Source organism: Cajanus cajan, chromosome 7 (assembly GCF_000230855.2).
Source record: "Cajanus cajan strain Asha chromosome 7, NIPB_CcT2T_4, whole genome shotgun sequence".
Lineage (NCBI taxonomy): Eukaryota > Viridiplantae > Streptophyta > Magnoliopsida > Fabales > Fabaceae > Cajanus > Cajanus cajan.
Window position 1 is genome coordinate 43,174,301 of NC_138523.1, and position 17,427 is coordinate 43,191,727.

General features: G+C 30.2%; 2 protein-coding genes across 3 annotated transcripts; both read left to right on the forward strand.

Annotated features, from left to right (window-relative positions):
• The first annotated feature begins 1,449 nt into the window (after positions 1-1,449).
• On the forward strand, positions 1,450-8,644 carry LOC109805930 (kinesin-like protein KIN-14G). The gene is made up of 19 exons (XM_083059700.1): positions 1,450-1,869; positions 2,190-2,360; positions 2,474-2,613; positions 2,733-2,993; positions 3,098-3,169; positions 3,289-3,357; positions 3,515-3,592; positions 3,719-3,850; positions 4,098-4,179; positions 4,260-4,355; positions 4,449-4,616; positions 4,708-4,814; positions 4,909-5,087; positions 5,187-5,348; positions 5,617-5,870; positions 5,980-6,143; positions 6,263-6,442; positions 7,628-8,085; positions 8,229-8,644. Exons 1-19 carry the CDS (start codon positions 1,752-1,754, stop codon positions 8,341-8,343), a joined length of 3,006 nt encoding a protein of 1,001 aa, XP_082915826.1. The 5' UTR covers positions 1,450-1,751; the 3' UTR covers positions 8,344-8,644.
• Positions 8,645-14,280: 5,636 nt separating this feature from the next.
• LOC109795144 (putative protein phosphatase 2C 5) lies at positions 14,281-17,427 on the forward strand. 2 transcript variants are annotated; one of them, XM_020354567.3, is made up of 8 exons: positions 14,281-14,475; positions 15,064-15,317; positions 15,630-15,801; positions 15,878-16,095; positions 16,176-16,283; positions 16,394-16,519; positions 16,622-16,854; positions 16,977-17,427. In XM_020354567.3, exons 2-8 carry the CDS (start codon positions 15,108-15,110, stop codon positions 17,185-17,187), a joined length of 1,278 nt encoding a protein of 425 aa, XP_020210156.1. In that variant the 5' UTR covers positions 14,281-14,475; positions 15,064-15,107; the 3' UTR covers positions 17,188-17,427. The 2 variants fall into 2 exon arrangements, with proteins under 2 accessions (XP_020210156.1, XP_020210158.1); XM_020354569.3 differs by lacking the exon at positions 14,281-14,475 and having other exon boundaries at positions 15,177-15,317; positions 15,562-15,801.

Consider the following 17,427-nt stretch of genomic DNA (forward strand, 5'->3'; position numbering starts at 1 on the left):
ATATTCATCATAAATGCGTTTGATCAGATTCATTGATTTTATTAGATTATATTTTTAATTTCTTTCTTATTTTTACATCTCCTTTCTTTCTTATTTTATATTTTCCTATTTTTGTTTAGATTATATATATTTTATATGAATTGTAAAAAAAAATCACGATAGAATATATATATATATATATATATATATATATATATAAATGATAGAATATATTATCTATCACTATATGATTCATTTTTTTAAATGTATTTAAATATTTAATAAATATGTAAATATAAATATAAATAAACATTTAATAGATGTGTAATTATTGATAATAATACAACATTAATTACCTTTCCAACATTATTATTTATGTTGGTCTCAACAAAAGATTTCTTATTCAAGTACAAAATTTGAACTTAAAGTTTTATTTAAAAAGAATCACACACGTATTACTTGAATCAATCATGTTACATTACTATTTTATTACTAATTAACTCCGTTACATGGAAACAAATCGCATGATTAAAGAAATTTAGATGTACAAAATTTTAATTGTAATGTTCATCGTCACTGTTTTCCATAAGGGCAACTTTTAATTTTGACTACACAAACTCAAACCAAATAAATAAAGATTCACCAAAAGTATGTATACGTACATTTATATAGATAAAAATCCAATTTTGATATGTTACTATAAAACAAGATTTGCACTTATTAATAATTTTTTTCAAATAACTTAATGAGTTTAACATCCCATATAATTGTTAATATGTAAAATTAAATTAACATACTAACTCTATAAATAATTGAAATTATAAGCAACGATATATATTGAAATTCCATTATGAATTAAAATTATTTGTTGAGTCACAAATTGGCTAAAATAATGAATATGAGTACCACCAAAAAATACTTTTACTTTTTATGCCATTAGTTTAAGAAATATATATGGATTTTAGAGAGGACGTACTTATTGAATATTTTGCTATCAACTTTACTAAGATGCTTTTCATTACAAGTCAAGAGGTACAGCTAATCATATCCAAACTAAGGTGTAGCTGTAATTAGTGAGTTCAAAATACATAACAAATAACTAGAATCTATAGATATTTCAGAAGGGATTTTCTTTTTATACATTCCTTTAAACTATTTCACCTTTATAATGATTCCTAAACTATTCATTTTTCGACTATAAATCACTAACTATTTTTTATTTTAAAATAAATATATAGAGACGGAGTGTTTCTTTTTCCATTGTTTTAAAAAATTTTTTTATCATATTGTCACCATATATACAAAGAAATATGAGTCATTAGTTATTTGAGAAATGAGTAGGATATAAACTAGAAAAAGAAAAAGAAAAGTGTGATGTCTTTGCCAACTTTTGATGCAAACCATCAAGCGTGAGGTTCGGAACGAGGTTCGGTGTAGCTTTTTCACGTCAATATTAGAAACGGGAAACTACACAAACAAAGAAAACCAGAGAAGGAAAATTTTCAAAAGCCATTTTCCTTCTCTTTAATTCCTTGCCTTTCCCTGTGATTCTGCGGCTTCATGCAGGAGCCGTTTTCAGAATCTCAGGGTTCATACGTTCATTCTCTTTCTCTTTCTCTCTGAATCTAGCTAACAATTACGCTGCCATTTTGGCCATCATTGAAGCTCCGTATGGAAGGCTTGGATTGTTTTCTTTCAGTTAATATCTAGGACTCGTATTAGATTCTGGTTGGAATTCTTTTTCCACCATTTGTTGTTTTTGAGGCCAAGCAATGGCGCCTGAGCTAGCCTTGCCATTCTCTGTTGTATCTGTGGTTGAAGATGTTCTTCAAAAGCATGGAAGCCGTTTAAGCGACGTTGACTTGGCATCAAGGAAGGCTGAAGAAGCTTGTACATATCCCCTCTCTCCATTCTTCTCTTAATTTCTCTTTTTTCAGGAAATGTTCAATCAATTCACAATGTTGAAAATTGTGTTCTTTTAAGAGTAAAACTTAGATACAATTCTTTTAAGTGTTTTCGGTGTTATTTTCCGTCTGAATTGGAGTTTCATGTCACTAGATTACATAATAAAGGCTTTCATTAAACATTAATATAAGTTGTCGAGGTCTGGTGGGATAATAACACCAAAGGCTTGTAAGGAATTCTTTTGATGGGTTTTAATGAACCATGTGTGTTGATCTTGAAGCTTAGACAAGTGTGTGGTATTGCAGCCTCGAGAAGGAACGAAGCAGCTGGGTGGCTGCGAAAAACAGTTGGACTTGTTGGAGGGAAAGACATGCCAGGTGAGCCTACTGAAGAGGATTTCAGGATTGCATTGCGTAGTGGCATTATCCTTTGCAATGCTCTTAACAAAGTTCAACCCGGAGCAGTTCCCAAGGCATGTATATTATAGTTATGCCTTATGCTCTTTGAGCATTATTTATATATATACATGTCCTTCCCATTGACTATCAATTTGACATATGACAATCATGGAACCTGTAATTTTAGGTAGTTGAAGCCCCTTGTGATAGTGTTATTATTCCTGATGGGGCAGCTCTGTCTGCTTATCAATACTTTGAAAATGTAAGGAATTTTCTAGTAACTATGGAGGAAATGGGGCTTCCCACCTTTGAAGTTTCTGATTTGGAACAGGTGAAGCTGAAAGAGTTTATTTTCATTCATTCATTTATTAGACTTGCTTCATTGAAATCAATGTTGCACTATTATAATTCAATTTTATTCTGCTTTAACAAAATTTTCTCCATGTGCAGGGAGGGAAATCTTCTAGGATAGTGAATTGTGTTTTAGCACTCAAGTCTTACAGTGAATCGAAACTGAGTGGAAAAAATGGGTTATGGAAATATGGTGGGAGTCCAAAGCCATCTACTAACTGTGCGAAACCTATTGTGAGGAAAAACTCAGAACCATTCATGAGGTCTTTGTCAAGGGGTATTATATTAGGTGATAGAGATGGTTTGCTGAATGAAAATTCTCCAGACAGTGCTGGGGCGGGGCATGATCTCAATGACGGGGTTAGAGAGTATTATCCTTTATAATCTTTTGCTTCTGTGTCTACATGTGGAAGGTGAATAATGTAGCATCTGTCTGAGCTTTTTTGTTGGATTTGTATTTGCAGGGTTCTTTTCCCTCCTTGAATTCACTAGTTCGTGAAATTTTATCTAATAAAAAGCAAGAAGAAATTCCCATTGTGAGGGTTATTGCTTACCCTCTGCTAAAATATTCAATTTGCCTGCACAACATTCATCTGTTATTTATTTATTTTAAATTTTCTCTACAATGAAGAGCTAATGTCTTTTGCTATATCAGGTGGTGGAGTCTCTACTTAGCAAAGTCATGGAGGAGTTTGAACAACGCTTGCTAATCCAACAAGAAACGGTGTGTATCTCTGTCTTCTAAGTTCTAACCAAGTTGAACCTCATATTAGTGATACCATTCGTAAGAAAATTTTCATACTGTTTTGATTTAAATGTCCTCACCAAACTAGGGTCCACGAGTCTTGCTGAATTTTATGTCAAAAATTTTATTATGACAGTTCAAAACAATTCAAGATGATAAGGCACCACCTGAAGCAGAGGATTTAAATGTAAATTCTGCTTGTGATAATGAAGTGGTAAATCTAAGAGATTGATTTCAAGAGAAAATTTCATAACACATTGCAAATTGCAAGTCAACGTGTACATAAATTCCTTGGTATCATGATGTAACTCCTAACTAATTTTTGGTTCAATCAATTAAGATGGAAAAAGATGAAGATGTAGAGGATAAACAGCAGGAAAGCGATGATGTGAAGAACAATGATGACAAAGAATCACGCAGCCAACGTTTGAAGCAGCAAAAGTTATTTCAGCATCAAAATGAAAATGTTCAGGTAATTTATGTTAGAAATATATATATATATATATATATATATATATATAATAACCCAAATTGCACCATGTATGAGTCTACTCTAATACCATACTATATATACATGAAACTAAAGCTAGATTAAGTGGTTTGGCTTAGGAGTTTTCCTAGGTTGTCTAAACATGGGCCCAAAATATGAGGTAGAACATTGTTTCAGGAATGCATTATGCACAAGATAAAGTAACCAATTTGATGTTGACAATCCTTAGGAGTTGAAAATGATGGTTCATCAAACAAAAACAGGAATACAGGTTTTGCAACAGAAATACCAGGAGGATTTCATCAATCTATGTATGTATACTCCTTACAAATATCCAACACTTTTTACAAGAATATCTATAGTCTAGCTAATTACTACCTTCCCTTGATAGGTAAGCACTTTCATGGCCTAGCTTCTGCTGCTTCAGGATATCAGAAAATTCTTGAAGAAAACCGCAAGTTGTATAATCAATTGCAAGACCTGAAAGGTAAAATTGAAGTGGTCAGAGTTTATACAAATTTTCTCCTTTTATATCTATATTCTGAATAAGACTAAATGGCCAAATTTGATACCTTGGTAGGGAATATTAGGGTGTACTGCAGAGTTCGACCCTCAACGGTTGGACAACCAAGCCCTATCAGTAACATAGATGAAGGAAGTATCACACTCGTAATACCTTCTAAAAATGGGAAAGAGGGGAAGAAGACATTTAATTTCAATAGAGTGTTTGGTCCTTCTTCAACTCAAGGTTGGTGTTTCTGTTGTCCTTCCATAAAAATTATTGTCAGTTTGTCACTCTATATGGTTGCTTCATGGTTGCTCTTTTTGTTTGTCTCTAGGGGAGGTTTTCTCAGATACGCAACCACTAATTCGTTCGGTTCTTGATGGCTACAATGTGTGTATATTTGCTTATGGCCAGACAGGATCAGGAAAAACACACACTATGGTGAGAGATTTAGACCATGTTGTTGCTTCCATGTTTTCTCCCTCTAACTTGTAACAAGTAATAACTATCTCAGTGCTTCTATGTATTAATGCAGTCTGGACCAGACAATTATACCGAGGAAACAGTAGGTGTCAACTACCGTGCACTGAGAGATCTTTTCAGTCTCTCCGATCAGAGGAAAGACACCATTCACTATGATATATCTGTTCAGATGCTTGAGATTTACAATGAGCAAGTCAGAGACCTATTAACCACAGACACTACTAACAAAAGATATCCTTTTCTCTATGCAAATTAAATTTTTTTCTCTATACTGGATCCATGCATGCCACTTTAGATTAATGATTATGTGACTCTTTAACTTCTGCTTACATTAGAAATTCGCAACAGTTCCCATAATGGCATTAACGTGCCAGATGCAAACCTGGTTCCTGTTTCATCCACTTCTGATGTCTTACATTTAATGAACTTGGGACAAAAGAATCGGTCAGTTAGTGCTACTGCCATGAATGATCGGAGTAGTCGTTCTCATAGGTACATATTAAGTTTATCCCTTAAATTCTTGAACTTAAAGCACTGATTTCATTTGAAACAACATGATCCAAAAAAAGAAAAAAGTAGTCTTGGTTAACTTCATTATAGAATTTAAACATTGTAGTTTTCCCATTACCATTTCTGTTGGTAGAAAAACTAGTAACCTATTTTAGTGAGCTAGACTATAGCACATTTTGGTCTTTTTTTGACCATTCATGTTTTCCATCACAATATTAAGTGGTGCTAGCTTGTAATGCTATAATTTCAGTTGCTTGACAGTTCATGTTCAAGGAAGAGAGCTTGCATCAGGGAATAGTCTTCGTGGTTGTATCCACTTAGTTGACCTGGCAGGAAGTGAGAGGGTTGATAAATCTGAGGTCGTAGGCGATCGGCTGAAGGAGGCTCAACATATTAACAAGTCACTTTCCGCTTTAGGAGATGTGATTGCTTCACTTGCCCAAAAGCAATCACATGTTCCTTATAGGAACAGTAAACTTACTCAACTGCTTCAAGATTCTCTTGGTATGCCTTCATATCAATGCTTCTATCAAATATAGTTTCTTCAATCACTACAATTTGTCTCAACTTAGGCATTGTCTATTAAGGAGTTGATTAGTTACATATGTATCAGGAGGCCAAGCAAAGACACTCATGTTTGTTCACGTTAGTCCGGAGCCTGATGCCCTTGGAGAAACAGTTAGTACATTGAAGTTCGCAGAAAGGGTCTCCACTATTGAACTTGGTGCTGCACGTGTTAACAAAGATAGTGCAGAGGTCAAAGAGCTTAAAGAACAGGTTCTTACATTTTTTTGTTTTTGGTTCTTGAGCAATTAGTACATTCAATTAATGGGTTGTTATACTTATATCACTATTATGCATTTTCAATATGAACTTTCTAATTCCTTCTTTGTCAGATTGCTAGTCTGAAGGCAGACTCGACTAGGAAGGATGCAGAATTGGAACAATTTCAACAGTCTGCAAATGGCATTATTGAAACTCCAAAGACCAAATCTCAATTGTCTTCCTTTGCACGGTTTCCTAGTTATTCACATGGAGGTCGTAAGCCACCAAGAGATGAATCTAGTAGTATGGGGGTAACATATTATCAACCGGAACTCCATGAAATTAATTTAACGCATATGTTTGGTATAACTTGATTTTTAGAGAAAAATTTCCGTTTTTTCCAAAAATTTTGTCACTAAACTTATTATTAGAATTATCTTAAACAAAACATGAGTGTTGAAATACAATCAAAATCTCATATCATTATAATAAAAAAGATGAATATAAATTTATACATATACACAAATATCTCTATTGGTAAGAGACATTTTAAACGATAATAAAAAATAAAATTATGAAGACTTAAACTTAAAGTAAATATATTATAATATTAATGTAGAGACATGTTTGGGAATAACAAGCTTTTGGATCAAACTTTTGTAATTAATGTTGAAGAATTATATATTATAATATCAATGTAGAGAAATGTTTGAGAATAACAAGCTTTTAGATCAAATTTTTGTAATTAATGCTGAAGAACTAAATAAAAGATAGGGTAGAGTTTTAAAAAAAAATTTAATTAAGTTTTTATAGAGTTATGAAATAAATTATGAGTTAATCATTTATACACTGCCAGTACAAAGTTTTTTTACACTAGCAACCAATTATATTTCTTAATTGTTTCATGTCACTGTTAAAGTAAATGTGTTTACAGTGACATGACATAATTAAGAGATATAATTGATTGTCAGTGTAAAAAGACAGTGTATAAATGATTAACTCATAAATTATAGGGTATAATTTTTGTGATTAATGTTGCTAATATATTTTTTTGGTCCCTTCTTTCACGAGCCGAGATCCAGAAAGGAAGACATAAGAGGGTGCTAAAATGTAGTAAAAACTCCATTATAAAGTATACATACATATTTAGTATAGCAATCTCACCTTTGACCTTAATGATCCTAAATTTCGAATGTTATTATTTCTAGTAAAACTAGGCATGTGTAATAGTATAAAGTTCGTGCCCTATCAGTCTAACATTATCATTTAATTGCAAATTGACATGTGCAATAATTATTGATTTTCTTAAAAGTTTTATCTGTCATACGTGGTTAAAAAATTAACATTCACGTTGCATGAACAATAATTTCAAGTATAACATGTGAATGAATGAGGAGATTATACATTTAATTTGTCCAAAACCCAATAGTTGATTAATCACACGTAAGTTCTCTAAAAACATGATGTTTACATGCATGTGAAAAACGATTTTGTAGGACAAGAAAAAGGAAACACCCAGGCTCATGAAACGACGAAGCCTTGATCCCTCAGACATTTATAGGAAACCCCGATGGCCACATCATGAAGGGGTCAGTGGAAACGAGGATGATAAGGAATCGGTTTCTGGGGATTGTGTTAACAAGAGTATGAAAAGTAATGAGCAGTTAACGACTGATGATAGCCTCGAGGGACAGTGTGAAACAGAAAGAAAAAAGTCGAGTTCTCCAATGTTAAGTCCCAAGTTTCTTTCAGAACCTTCAAAAATATGCTTGGAGGTAGTCACCACAAATAATGACTCTGATGAGCTTGAGTTAGCAACTAGTGAAAGTTCAGAATCAGACAGGAGTTGGCAATCACAAACACGTGTACCTAAAGCAATGTCTCTTTCCAACGGATTAGTGTCTAGAACAAAGAAATCAACTCATCCTAGACAAAAGAAGAACCAAGAAACCAGGTATATGTATATTCATTTTTAGGTTTGGTGTTGCACTGGCATTGCATTCGTGCTACTCATAATGTTCTTGTCTGGTCTAGGATCATATTATGCTTAACTAACTTTTTTATTTATTAACTTCCTATATCACTTTGTGTGTGAAGTAGGATCGTGATCCCGTCATCGTCTCCATCATCAAGGAAACAATTACAACTCACCGTAGTTAGTCAACAAGGAAAGCTTCCAGTTGCAAAAAGAAGAACTGGAAATACCAAATGAGAAAACTACTTAAGTTATAAGGTTTCTCACCACTGCCCTAACATTTTAGTTTTGGGTATATGTGTCTATACTTTAGTTGCAGAGAGAAAGAGGTTATTTATTTATAGAAAGGGGCATTCAAATAGTTGCTTGTGTTTCTCTCGTGAGTATATGAGATGCAAATTAATCCAAGCCATCTTTTTACACAGACATGATTTTTGTATGGGAAAGAAAAGAAACTCCTCCACCTTCAGTGCCCTTTGTTGCACTATAATTAGGAGACTGACGGCAATGAATGGAAATATAATTCTACTTTTGACTATGTATAGAAATTAATATGTGAACAAATGCGGACAAGGCACTAAAAACTTTAAGGAACGGAATTTTTATATATTTTAAAGATAAAAAATATTTCATAAATTAATTAAAATAATTTTTTATAATAGATTTCAATGACATTCAAATATTAAGTTTAGAGATGTATTGGATAGGGATTTTGAAACACAATTTTAACAAAAAAAAAAAAAATCTTGTCAATTTTAAAAGATTTTGTAAGAATGTCATGACTTTTAAATTTTTTTAAATTTCTTTTTAAAATTTAGATTTTAATTGAGACTCTATAATTCAAATTTAATGGATTTTGATGAATTTATATTATAATATAAGATTATAAAATATTTTATGCATTTCATAGAAAAACACAGATTTTTAATACTACACGATTTAATAAAAAAAATATAACATAAATAATAAATTAAAATAAAATCAAAATAATTTTTCTATATTTTGATAAATAATTGTCTCTATCTTTTTAACAAATAATTGACTTTAATGTTTTCTTAACTAACATTTTTTACGTCTAAAGGTATACTTGCATTGACAATATGTTCAAAATTATAGTCTTTATTAATTGATAATATTAAAGATAAAGATTCATCTATTAATTCAATTAAAAATTCATCAAAACGACATTCTTTGCAAAGAAAGTTATGTAATACAATATGTTAATACAAGTTTAGTTTGTGTCTTAAATAGAAATACAGACCTTAACTTAAAAATTATGAATCATAATTTAAAAATACTAAATATTCTTTCAATCACATCTCTTAAAGATGCATGATGGAAATTAAAAACTTCATTTTTATTTTGAGGGTCATTATCATAACTTGCAAAGTCTTTTTAACATATGTTTCAAAATTTTATATTTCAATATTAAATTTTATTAAAAATAAATAATTAAAATTTAATAAATTTAAAAATTTAATCATAATAATATTTAATAACACAAAAATCATTTTAAATATTTAATAATTAAAAAAACAAATATTGATAAATTATATATCAATAGAAGAAGAAAAAAGATATAAAAAAGAGAAAGAGAAAGAAGAAAAAGGGAAGCTAAATGAGATAGATGAATAAAAAGAGAAAGAGAAAAGTGATAGCGAAGAAAGAAAGAGAGAGAAGCAAGAAAGTTGAGAGAAAAAAAGAAAATGAGACGAAGACGAAGAAATAAATGTGAGATGAATAAAAATAAAAAATTGAGATAGAGAACAAAATAAGAGAGAGAATAAGAGAGAAAAACAAGAAAGACGAGAGAAAAAATTTAACAGAGTGAAAAAAAAAAGAAAATATAAAAATAGAAGAGAAAAAAAGTCATGCAAAATCTCAAAAAAGTTGATGAGATTGTTTGATGAATGAATTATATGTAAACTATACTAAAAAGTCTTGTAAAATTTATTATTCAAAATAATCCATTAAAATTTATATATTTTTAAATACCAGTAGATTTTTTTTAAATAAAAAAGTCTTAATTAAATACAAAATTTGACAGACTCTTAAAAAAATCCTAATTGTCTTAATTGAATACCATTATATTTTGATAGACTCTTACAAAAATTATGATTATCTTAATTGAATATCACATGATTATTTTATATTAAAAAATTATTGATTGAATACTACTATATTTTTTTATAATAAAAAAGTCTTTTAAAATATATTGAAGTCCTATACTTTCTTAATCTTATGCATTATTAGTTATACCAGTATATTATATAGACTAAATCTTTATTATATATAACAAAAAAATTATAATAAATTATATATAAATAATATAATACTTAAATATTTAAATTATATTTAAAAATTGTATAAATTCATATTTTAATTATACAAATAATATTTTTAATTTATAATAAATAATTTATATTATAACACAAAATTATTTTGTAAATTAAACTCTGTTATCTACAAAAGTGCATGTTGGACGATAATTGCTTTAACTTCAACAGTTGGGGAACCTACTTATATGCATGAAAGACATTTTTTTAATTGTATTAAAATTTACATAATATTTTTGTATAAAATATAAAATATTGATTACATTTTTGTTTTGCCAAAACCTTAACATGTGGTTCGGAAGAAGTGTTAATACTTTGTGCGGAAGAAGTGAAATAGAGGAGAACGGGAACAATGATAAGTTTTTCTTTCCTTCTTTTGGTTTCAATACATGCAAGAACGAAATACAAATATATATATATATATATATATATATATATATATATATATATATATATATATATATATATATATATATATATATATATATATATATAGAGGAGAATTTAAACGACACCGGTATAACTTTAACTATGTGTTATATCTCTTAATAATTTTATATTAGTTGTGAATTTTATAAATCCAACTGTTAGATTGAAAGTTCATATCTCTTAGATCATATATACAAAATTTTATATTAATCTAAGATGATTTGATACTTGATTCTTATAAAATAAAATTGACGTAATATATTTATTTCAAAATATACCAAAATATAAACACTTTAATTACCTTTAAATTATTGTTCAATTTTAACAAAATTTGATATATACATATAAAGTGATATGAACTTTCAATCTAACAGTTGAATTTACAAAATTCACAATTAATATAAAGTTATTGAGCGGTGTAACACTTAGTTAAAGTTACATCGTTTGAACCCTCCTCATATATATATATATATATATATATATATATATATATATATATATATTATGTTTTATCAATGATATTTATATTATTTCATATACATTTACTTTCTATACAACCAAATAAACGAATAGGAAAAAGTATCTTCTTTTTGTTTCATTTTCTTTTTAACTACACAACCTAAAAATCATACTACTTTCTAATTTATTTATTTATTACTTTCTTTCTTTACATTTTTTATTCTCAACGAAAGTTGGCAAATTTAAAAGAAAGTGTGACTTTTTGTGTTTGGAGAGGATACATAAAATAGATGTGTTTTGAATACTAGTCCTAAGTCCTAATAATGAATTGATATTTGAGTATGGTTTGATTAAAACTTAAAAGTGAAGATAAAAGGAAATGGAAATGGGCCCAACAATATCTACTTATTATGTGGGCAGTGGGCTGGACGACAGATAATTAATTGTCTTTCCAGCTGTATCCGCCACCCCACCACCACGTGGCCACGTCATCATGACACTTCTTCCATAGGATAATAACTCATATATTTTAATATTTTAGATTTTCAAAATTATTTGTTGCTCGATAACTTTACAAAACATTCTTTTTTATTTCCAATTACTTTTACTTTGTATTTTCGTCAATTTATATTAAAAACGATTAAAATAAATAATATTGATTAAAATTAAGAACTAATGAAGGGTTTCAAACTCTTAAAAGATTATTTTTTAAGATGAAAATTCGAAACCTGGTTTAAGACTCTACACTTGACAACGAATAATATATATATATATTATTTTATTTTTTTGTAGTCTTTTGGTTTTTCGCAGTTAAAAAAAAGGAAGTAGCCTTTTTAAAGTAATTTTATATTTTTAGTTACGAATACATTGAAATAAATTTGTTGGACGTAAGAATGTTGGTTTTGAGATGTCTTTATTTAATTAGATGATTAGTTGCTAATTGTTTGTTAATTTTATGATTTTAGAATTTTGAGAGTCTAGAAGTCATTCAGAGTTTAATTATCTCTAAGTAAGTTGTATTAGAATTAGTTAAATCAATTGAGATATGATTATATAAAGTTTTTCTTAATATATGAATCTCATAAATTTATGTTTTAAGAAAAATTTAAAAATAAATTCTCTAAAAATTCAAAATATCTTTTCAAAACTTCATTCCCTTTACTCATCTTCATATTCTCCTACAACTGTTTGAGGTAGATTGATTAAGATTTGAAGATTGAAAAGTCGAAAATTTCAAGTCGAAGCCGTGTATCTTTTATTCTTCCTCTTCTCTTATTCCCAGATTGAGTTGAAAAGGTAAGAAAAACTTGTTTTTTTTTTTTTTTAATTTTTAATTTTATATATATTTATATTGATGTATGATGAATTGTTGGAAATAATATAACATTATTAATAATGTTATGTTATTAAGTTATTAAATGTGTGTATTATATTAAATTAAATAATTAGTCATGTACGAAAAATTTATTTTCTTTTATTATGAAAAATAATTTATTCAAAATATGAATTATGAATTAACCAATCTTTCAATTAATTTAATCTCAAAAACATTATTTGATTATTTTATTATATAACTGGATCAATTATATATTATAATTTTAAAAAATGTAAAAATCTATATTAAGAATTACTTAGATAAATAATTTAATCAAGTACTCATATACCATAAATTCGGTCATAAATATCAGAAAATAATTTTTTAAAACTATTATAATAAAACATACTAAATAACTTATTCAAATAATTCAAAACAAACTTATAAAAATAATAAACTATTTTTATAAATTTAATTCAATATAAGAATTACAAAAAATCGACTTAATAATAAGACTAAAATATTATATTCTATATTCTAATTTCATTACAAAATAAAAAAACATTACTCCAATATTAATTTTTACCGAACATTATAAAGCAGATAGAAATAGAATGGAAGAAAAAAAAAGGTTACTACCTAATTATAGCGAAAAGTTGTTGACACAATGATAGCAGAACATAGTTGGAACTATAAGTAAATTACGATAATGTTGCCACCACCCTTTTGACTTTTGGTTTTATAAATCCTCCTTTGGATTTATGTACAACCCCGCACTCAGCTAATCATACCTAGCCTGCACATTTTTTTTATTATTTTTAATTTTTAGTCCAACAAAACTTTTTTAACCCAATTTTAATTAGTATTGTAGTTGTTGAACGAGCCTATTTATTAGCTGTATTGAATTGTATATTTGTATTCTTATGTGCTGTATGAAAATATATTTTTATACATTTAACCATTTTAAAATAAAAAAGAGAATGTTAAGTCGCCAGAAATAAGAGAAAATAAAAATAATTCATATAATTTTCTTAAAGAGAAATCCATTCCTATATGTCATATATTATATATTATATATACAATACAAGTGAGACAGAATACCTAAGGAAAAAATATTGATTATATTAAAAAATCAGCACAGAGAAGAATTGACTTAGTGCTGATAATTTTTTTTTCTGTCAATTAAAAAATTAACGTAGCGATGAGATTAAGGACAGACATTGACGTTTTTTGGCAACGACTATGACATGAAAAAGATGTTTTGCTTAGAAAAACCACGATAGGGACATTGGAAAATTAACTCGATATTTTTATAATTACTAAAATAAGTATGAAATTCCATTTACACAAATATCCTCTTACATATACATCTAAAAAAAAGAAAAACAGTGTGAACGTGTATTTATTTAAAAATCACTTAGTTACGTTGAAAGCACCTTAAAAGAAAGCACCTTAAAAGGTGGGATAACTGATCTTAAAATTTAATGCGGCTACATACACAAGACAATATTTAAACTCCTGACCTTACTTAAACATCGATCAATAACTACCGCTGAACCACACGGTTAGGTGTAGTATTTGACATTTGACATTGAAAATACGGCATTGCGTTTGAAGTTAGGAAAAAATGAGGAGGAAAAAACGTCATTATGAGGTTGTTCTCTCTCCGCGTTTCGTCTGTCTAGAACATTTCTCTACCAATCAAATAACAGGGCAAGATCTCTTTCTCTCTCGATGTCGGAGTCACTAGGGTTTATCATCTTTTCTCCAAATGCCTCCTCTTTTTTCATACTAATCAAATGCTGAATCTTCCATCTCCATTTTTCACCTGTGAGTTTTGCTTTTCCCACCCCACTTTCCAATTCCACTCTTTCTTTCTTTCAAATGCACCATCCCAGTTTGTTAGTCTGAGATAGCCAATTATGAGATAATTCTAAAAGTTTTTTATTTTATTATTAGTTTTATGGGTTCGAGTAGTTTTTGTAATCGCTAATTTGTTGAGAATTGTATTCCTATAGTGCTCATCTCAGAGTCATCTGGTTGTGATTTTATTTGATATGTTAAATGCGAGCAAACTTTGGTTTATTTGTTTTTTGTGAAATAAGGCTTTTGTCATGTTTATTGTAAAATGCTCATTATCTATGATCTGTTATACTTTAGAGTTCCAGATTTTTTGCACCATGTGACTACTGAATAGGGGAAGTTGAAAGTAAATGGATCTTATTTGAAAATTATGGTATTTGTGAGTTTGTTGGCTCTAACGTGGTTTCTTATGTGTATGGATTGTGCTGCTAATAATATTGAAACCTTAAGCATGTAGATCTGCTAGAGGTAGCTGAGTCTTTTGGATTTCTCTTCATTAGTGAACATGGATCTTATGTCTTTGATTTTTGCTTTCAAATTTGTTTGGATGATTAGGATTTCTTTGCCGGGGTTCCAGAAATGTTTAATTTTAAACTAAGATGAGTAGCACGGAATTATCTAATATGAAGCAACCACTTGTTCCGCTGGCAACCCTGATTGGCCGGGAGCTACGAAATGGAAAAAACGAAAAGCCTTTTGTGAAGTATGGGCAGGCTGGCTTGGCAAAGAAAGGAGAAGATTACTTTCTAATCAAGACAGATTGTCAGAGAGTTCCTGGGGATTCATCAACACTGTTTTCTGTCTTTGCGGTATTGGTTATGTTCTTGGTTTACATTTACAATTTTTATTTACTTAGCATCCTTCCTTTTGATTTTAGTTCAATGTTTGGAGATAGATATTTGAATAATAGGAGATGAGATTATGAGAGTATAGCCAAAGATAAGACTGAATTGGTAATCAGTTCTGCACACTGGAGACATGTTTGTTTCTCAGGTTTAGTAAATAAATGACAATTGAAGTGTATGTTTTCTTTCTTTTCCTATATTTTCTCAGTGATCAAGTGGAGCATCAATTTATTCCCACAATGGTTATGATATCCATAAGGAATTCTTGATTGGCAGATCTTTGATGGGCATAATGGTATATCTGCTGCTATTTTTGCGAAGGAAAACATACTAAGTAATGTTATGAGTGCAATCCCGCAAGACATCAGTAGGGATGAGTGGCTTCAAGCTCTGCCTCGTGCTCTAGTTGCTAGTTTTGTAAAAACTGACATAGAATTTCAGAAAAAAGGTATATTTGAGTTTTCTTTACATCCCTTTGGAGTTTTCCATGTGCACTTATCCTGACCATTTAATTTCACCTGCAGGGGAAACTTCTGGAACAACTGCTACATTTGTTGTGATTGATGGGTGGACTGTTACTGTTGCGTCTGTTGGGGATTCCCGTTGCATATTAGATACTCAGGGAGGTGTTGTTTCTCTCTTGACAGTTGATCACAGATTGGAAGAAAATGCAGAAGAGAGGGAACGCGTTACTGCCAGTGGTGGTGAAGTAGGTAGACTCAATGTATTTGGAGGCAATGAGGTATGATGATATAATTTTCACATTCCTTTCTAATCAGGACCTTTTAACTAGCCTGTTTTGACTCCTTAATTCGTTTATAGGTAGGGCCTCTTCGCTGCTGGCCTGGTGGATTGTGCCTCTCTAGATCAATTGGTGACACAGACGTGGGAGAATTTATTGTGCCAATACCACACGTTAAGCAAGTGAAGGTAAGCTGGTTTTATTTTTTAGTCTTAGTATAATGATCAATGAACACTCTTAAGTGGAGGTGTTTATTTAGTTCTAAATTTCAACACTCAAACTTTTCATGGTTCCCCAGCTTTCAAATGCGGGTGGAAGACTTATTATAGCTTCTGATGGTATTTGGGATGCTTTATCTTCTGATACGGCTGCCAAGTCATGCCGGGGTCTACCTGCAGAGCTTGCTGCAAAGCTGGTGGTTAAGGTGATGGTTAATTGGAGCAATCTTACTATCTTTTCAGGAATGGATGTCCTATTATCTTCTCTACTCAATGCTTTGTGTTTTTCTTTTTCCTTTTTTTAACAGGAAGCTCTAAGGTCAAGAGGGCTGAAGGATGATACAACTTGCCTTGTTGTAGATATTATTCCTTCAGACCATCCTGTGTTACCAACAATTCCCAGAAAGAAACATAATATGCTAAGTTCACTTCTCTTTGGAAAGAAATCTCAAAACACTACGAACAAAGGTACCAATAAGCTTTCTGCTGTTGGTGTTGTGGAGGAATTATTTGAAGAGGGTTCTGCAATGCTTACAGAGAGGTAACACTTTAACTGCTAAATTTATATTTGCATGCTGCCATGTGAAGTTTAATAATTGCTTAACAAAAAATGTTTCTCTTCCCTTTACATGCGTGTGTTTTTCCTGTCTTCTTAAAATGCAGGTTGGGTAAGGATTTTCCGTCTAATATGAATTCTGGGATTTTCCGCTGTGCGGTTTGCCAAGCAGATCAACCCTCTGGAGATGGTTTATCAATGAACACTGGATCTTTTTTCTCTCCAGCATCTAAGCCATGGGAAGGTCCATTCCTCTGCACAAACTGTCAGAAGAAGAAAGATGCCATGGAAGGAAAAAGGTCTTCAGAGACAGCATAGTAATCTAGTAACATAGTAAATATCAGTATAATTTTTCTCTGACAGTGTGAGCATGCTTGCTTCTACATTTGGGTGGTGATTGTGGTAGGTGTGTAAGAGATAGCCAAATTAGGTTATTGGAGGTTGTTGCAAGTTTGTTTTTGGCGTGTGCTCAGCTGTTGGATTGACTGACTGAACAAGCAATGTTGTCAAGTAGATAACTTCTAATACTTTCATTACTAACCCAAAATTTTATGGTTA

Coding starts and splice junctions, on each gene's coding strand:
- LOC109805930 (XM_083059700.1), top strand. CDS start 1,752: ATGGCGCCTGAGCTAGCCTTGCCATTCTCTGTTGTATCTGTGGTTGAA. Junction 2,361..2,473: donor CGGAGCAGTTCCCAAGGCAT/GTATATTATAGT, acceptor AATTTTAGGTAG/TTGAAGCCCCTTGTGATAGT. Junction 5,871..5,979: donor ACTGCTTCAAGATTCTCTTG/GTATGCCTTCAT, acceptor CATATGTATCAG/GAGGCCAAGCAAAGACACTC.
- LOC109795144 (XM_020354567.3), top strand. CDS start 15,108: ATGAGTAGCACGGAATTATCTAATATGAAGCAACCACTTGTTCCGCTG. Junction 15,318..15,629: donor CACTGTTTTCTGTCTTTGCG/GTATTGGTTATG, acceptor CTTGATTGGCAG/ATCTTTGATGGGCATAATGG. Junction 16,520..16,621: donor CTGCAAAGCTGGTGGTTAAG/GTGATGGTTAAT, acceptor TTTTTTTAACAG/GAAGCTCTAAGGTCAAGAGG.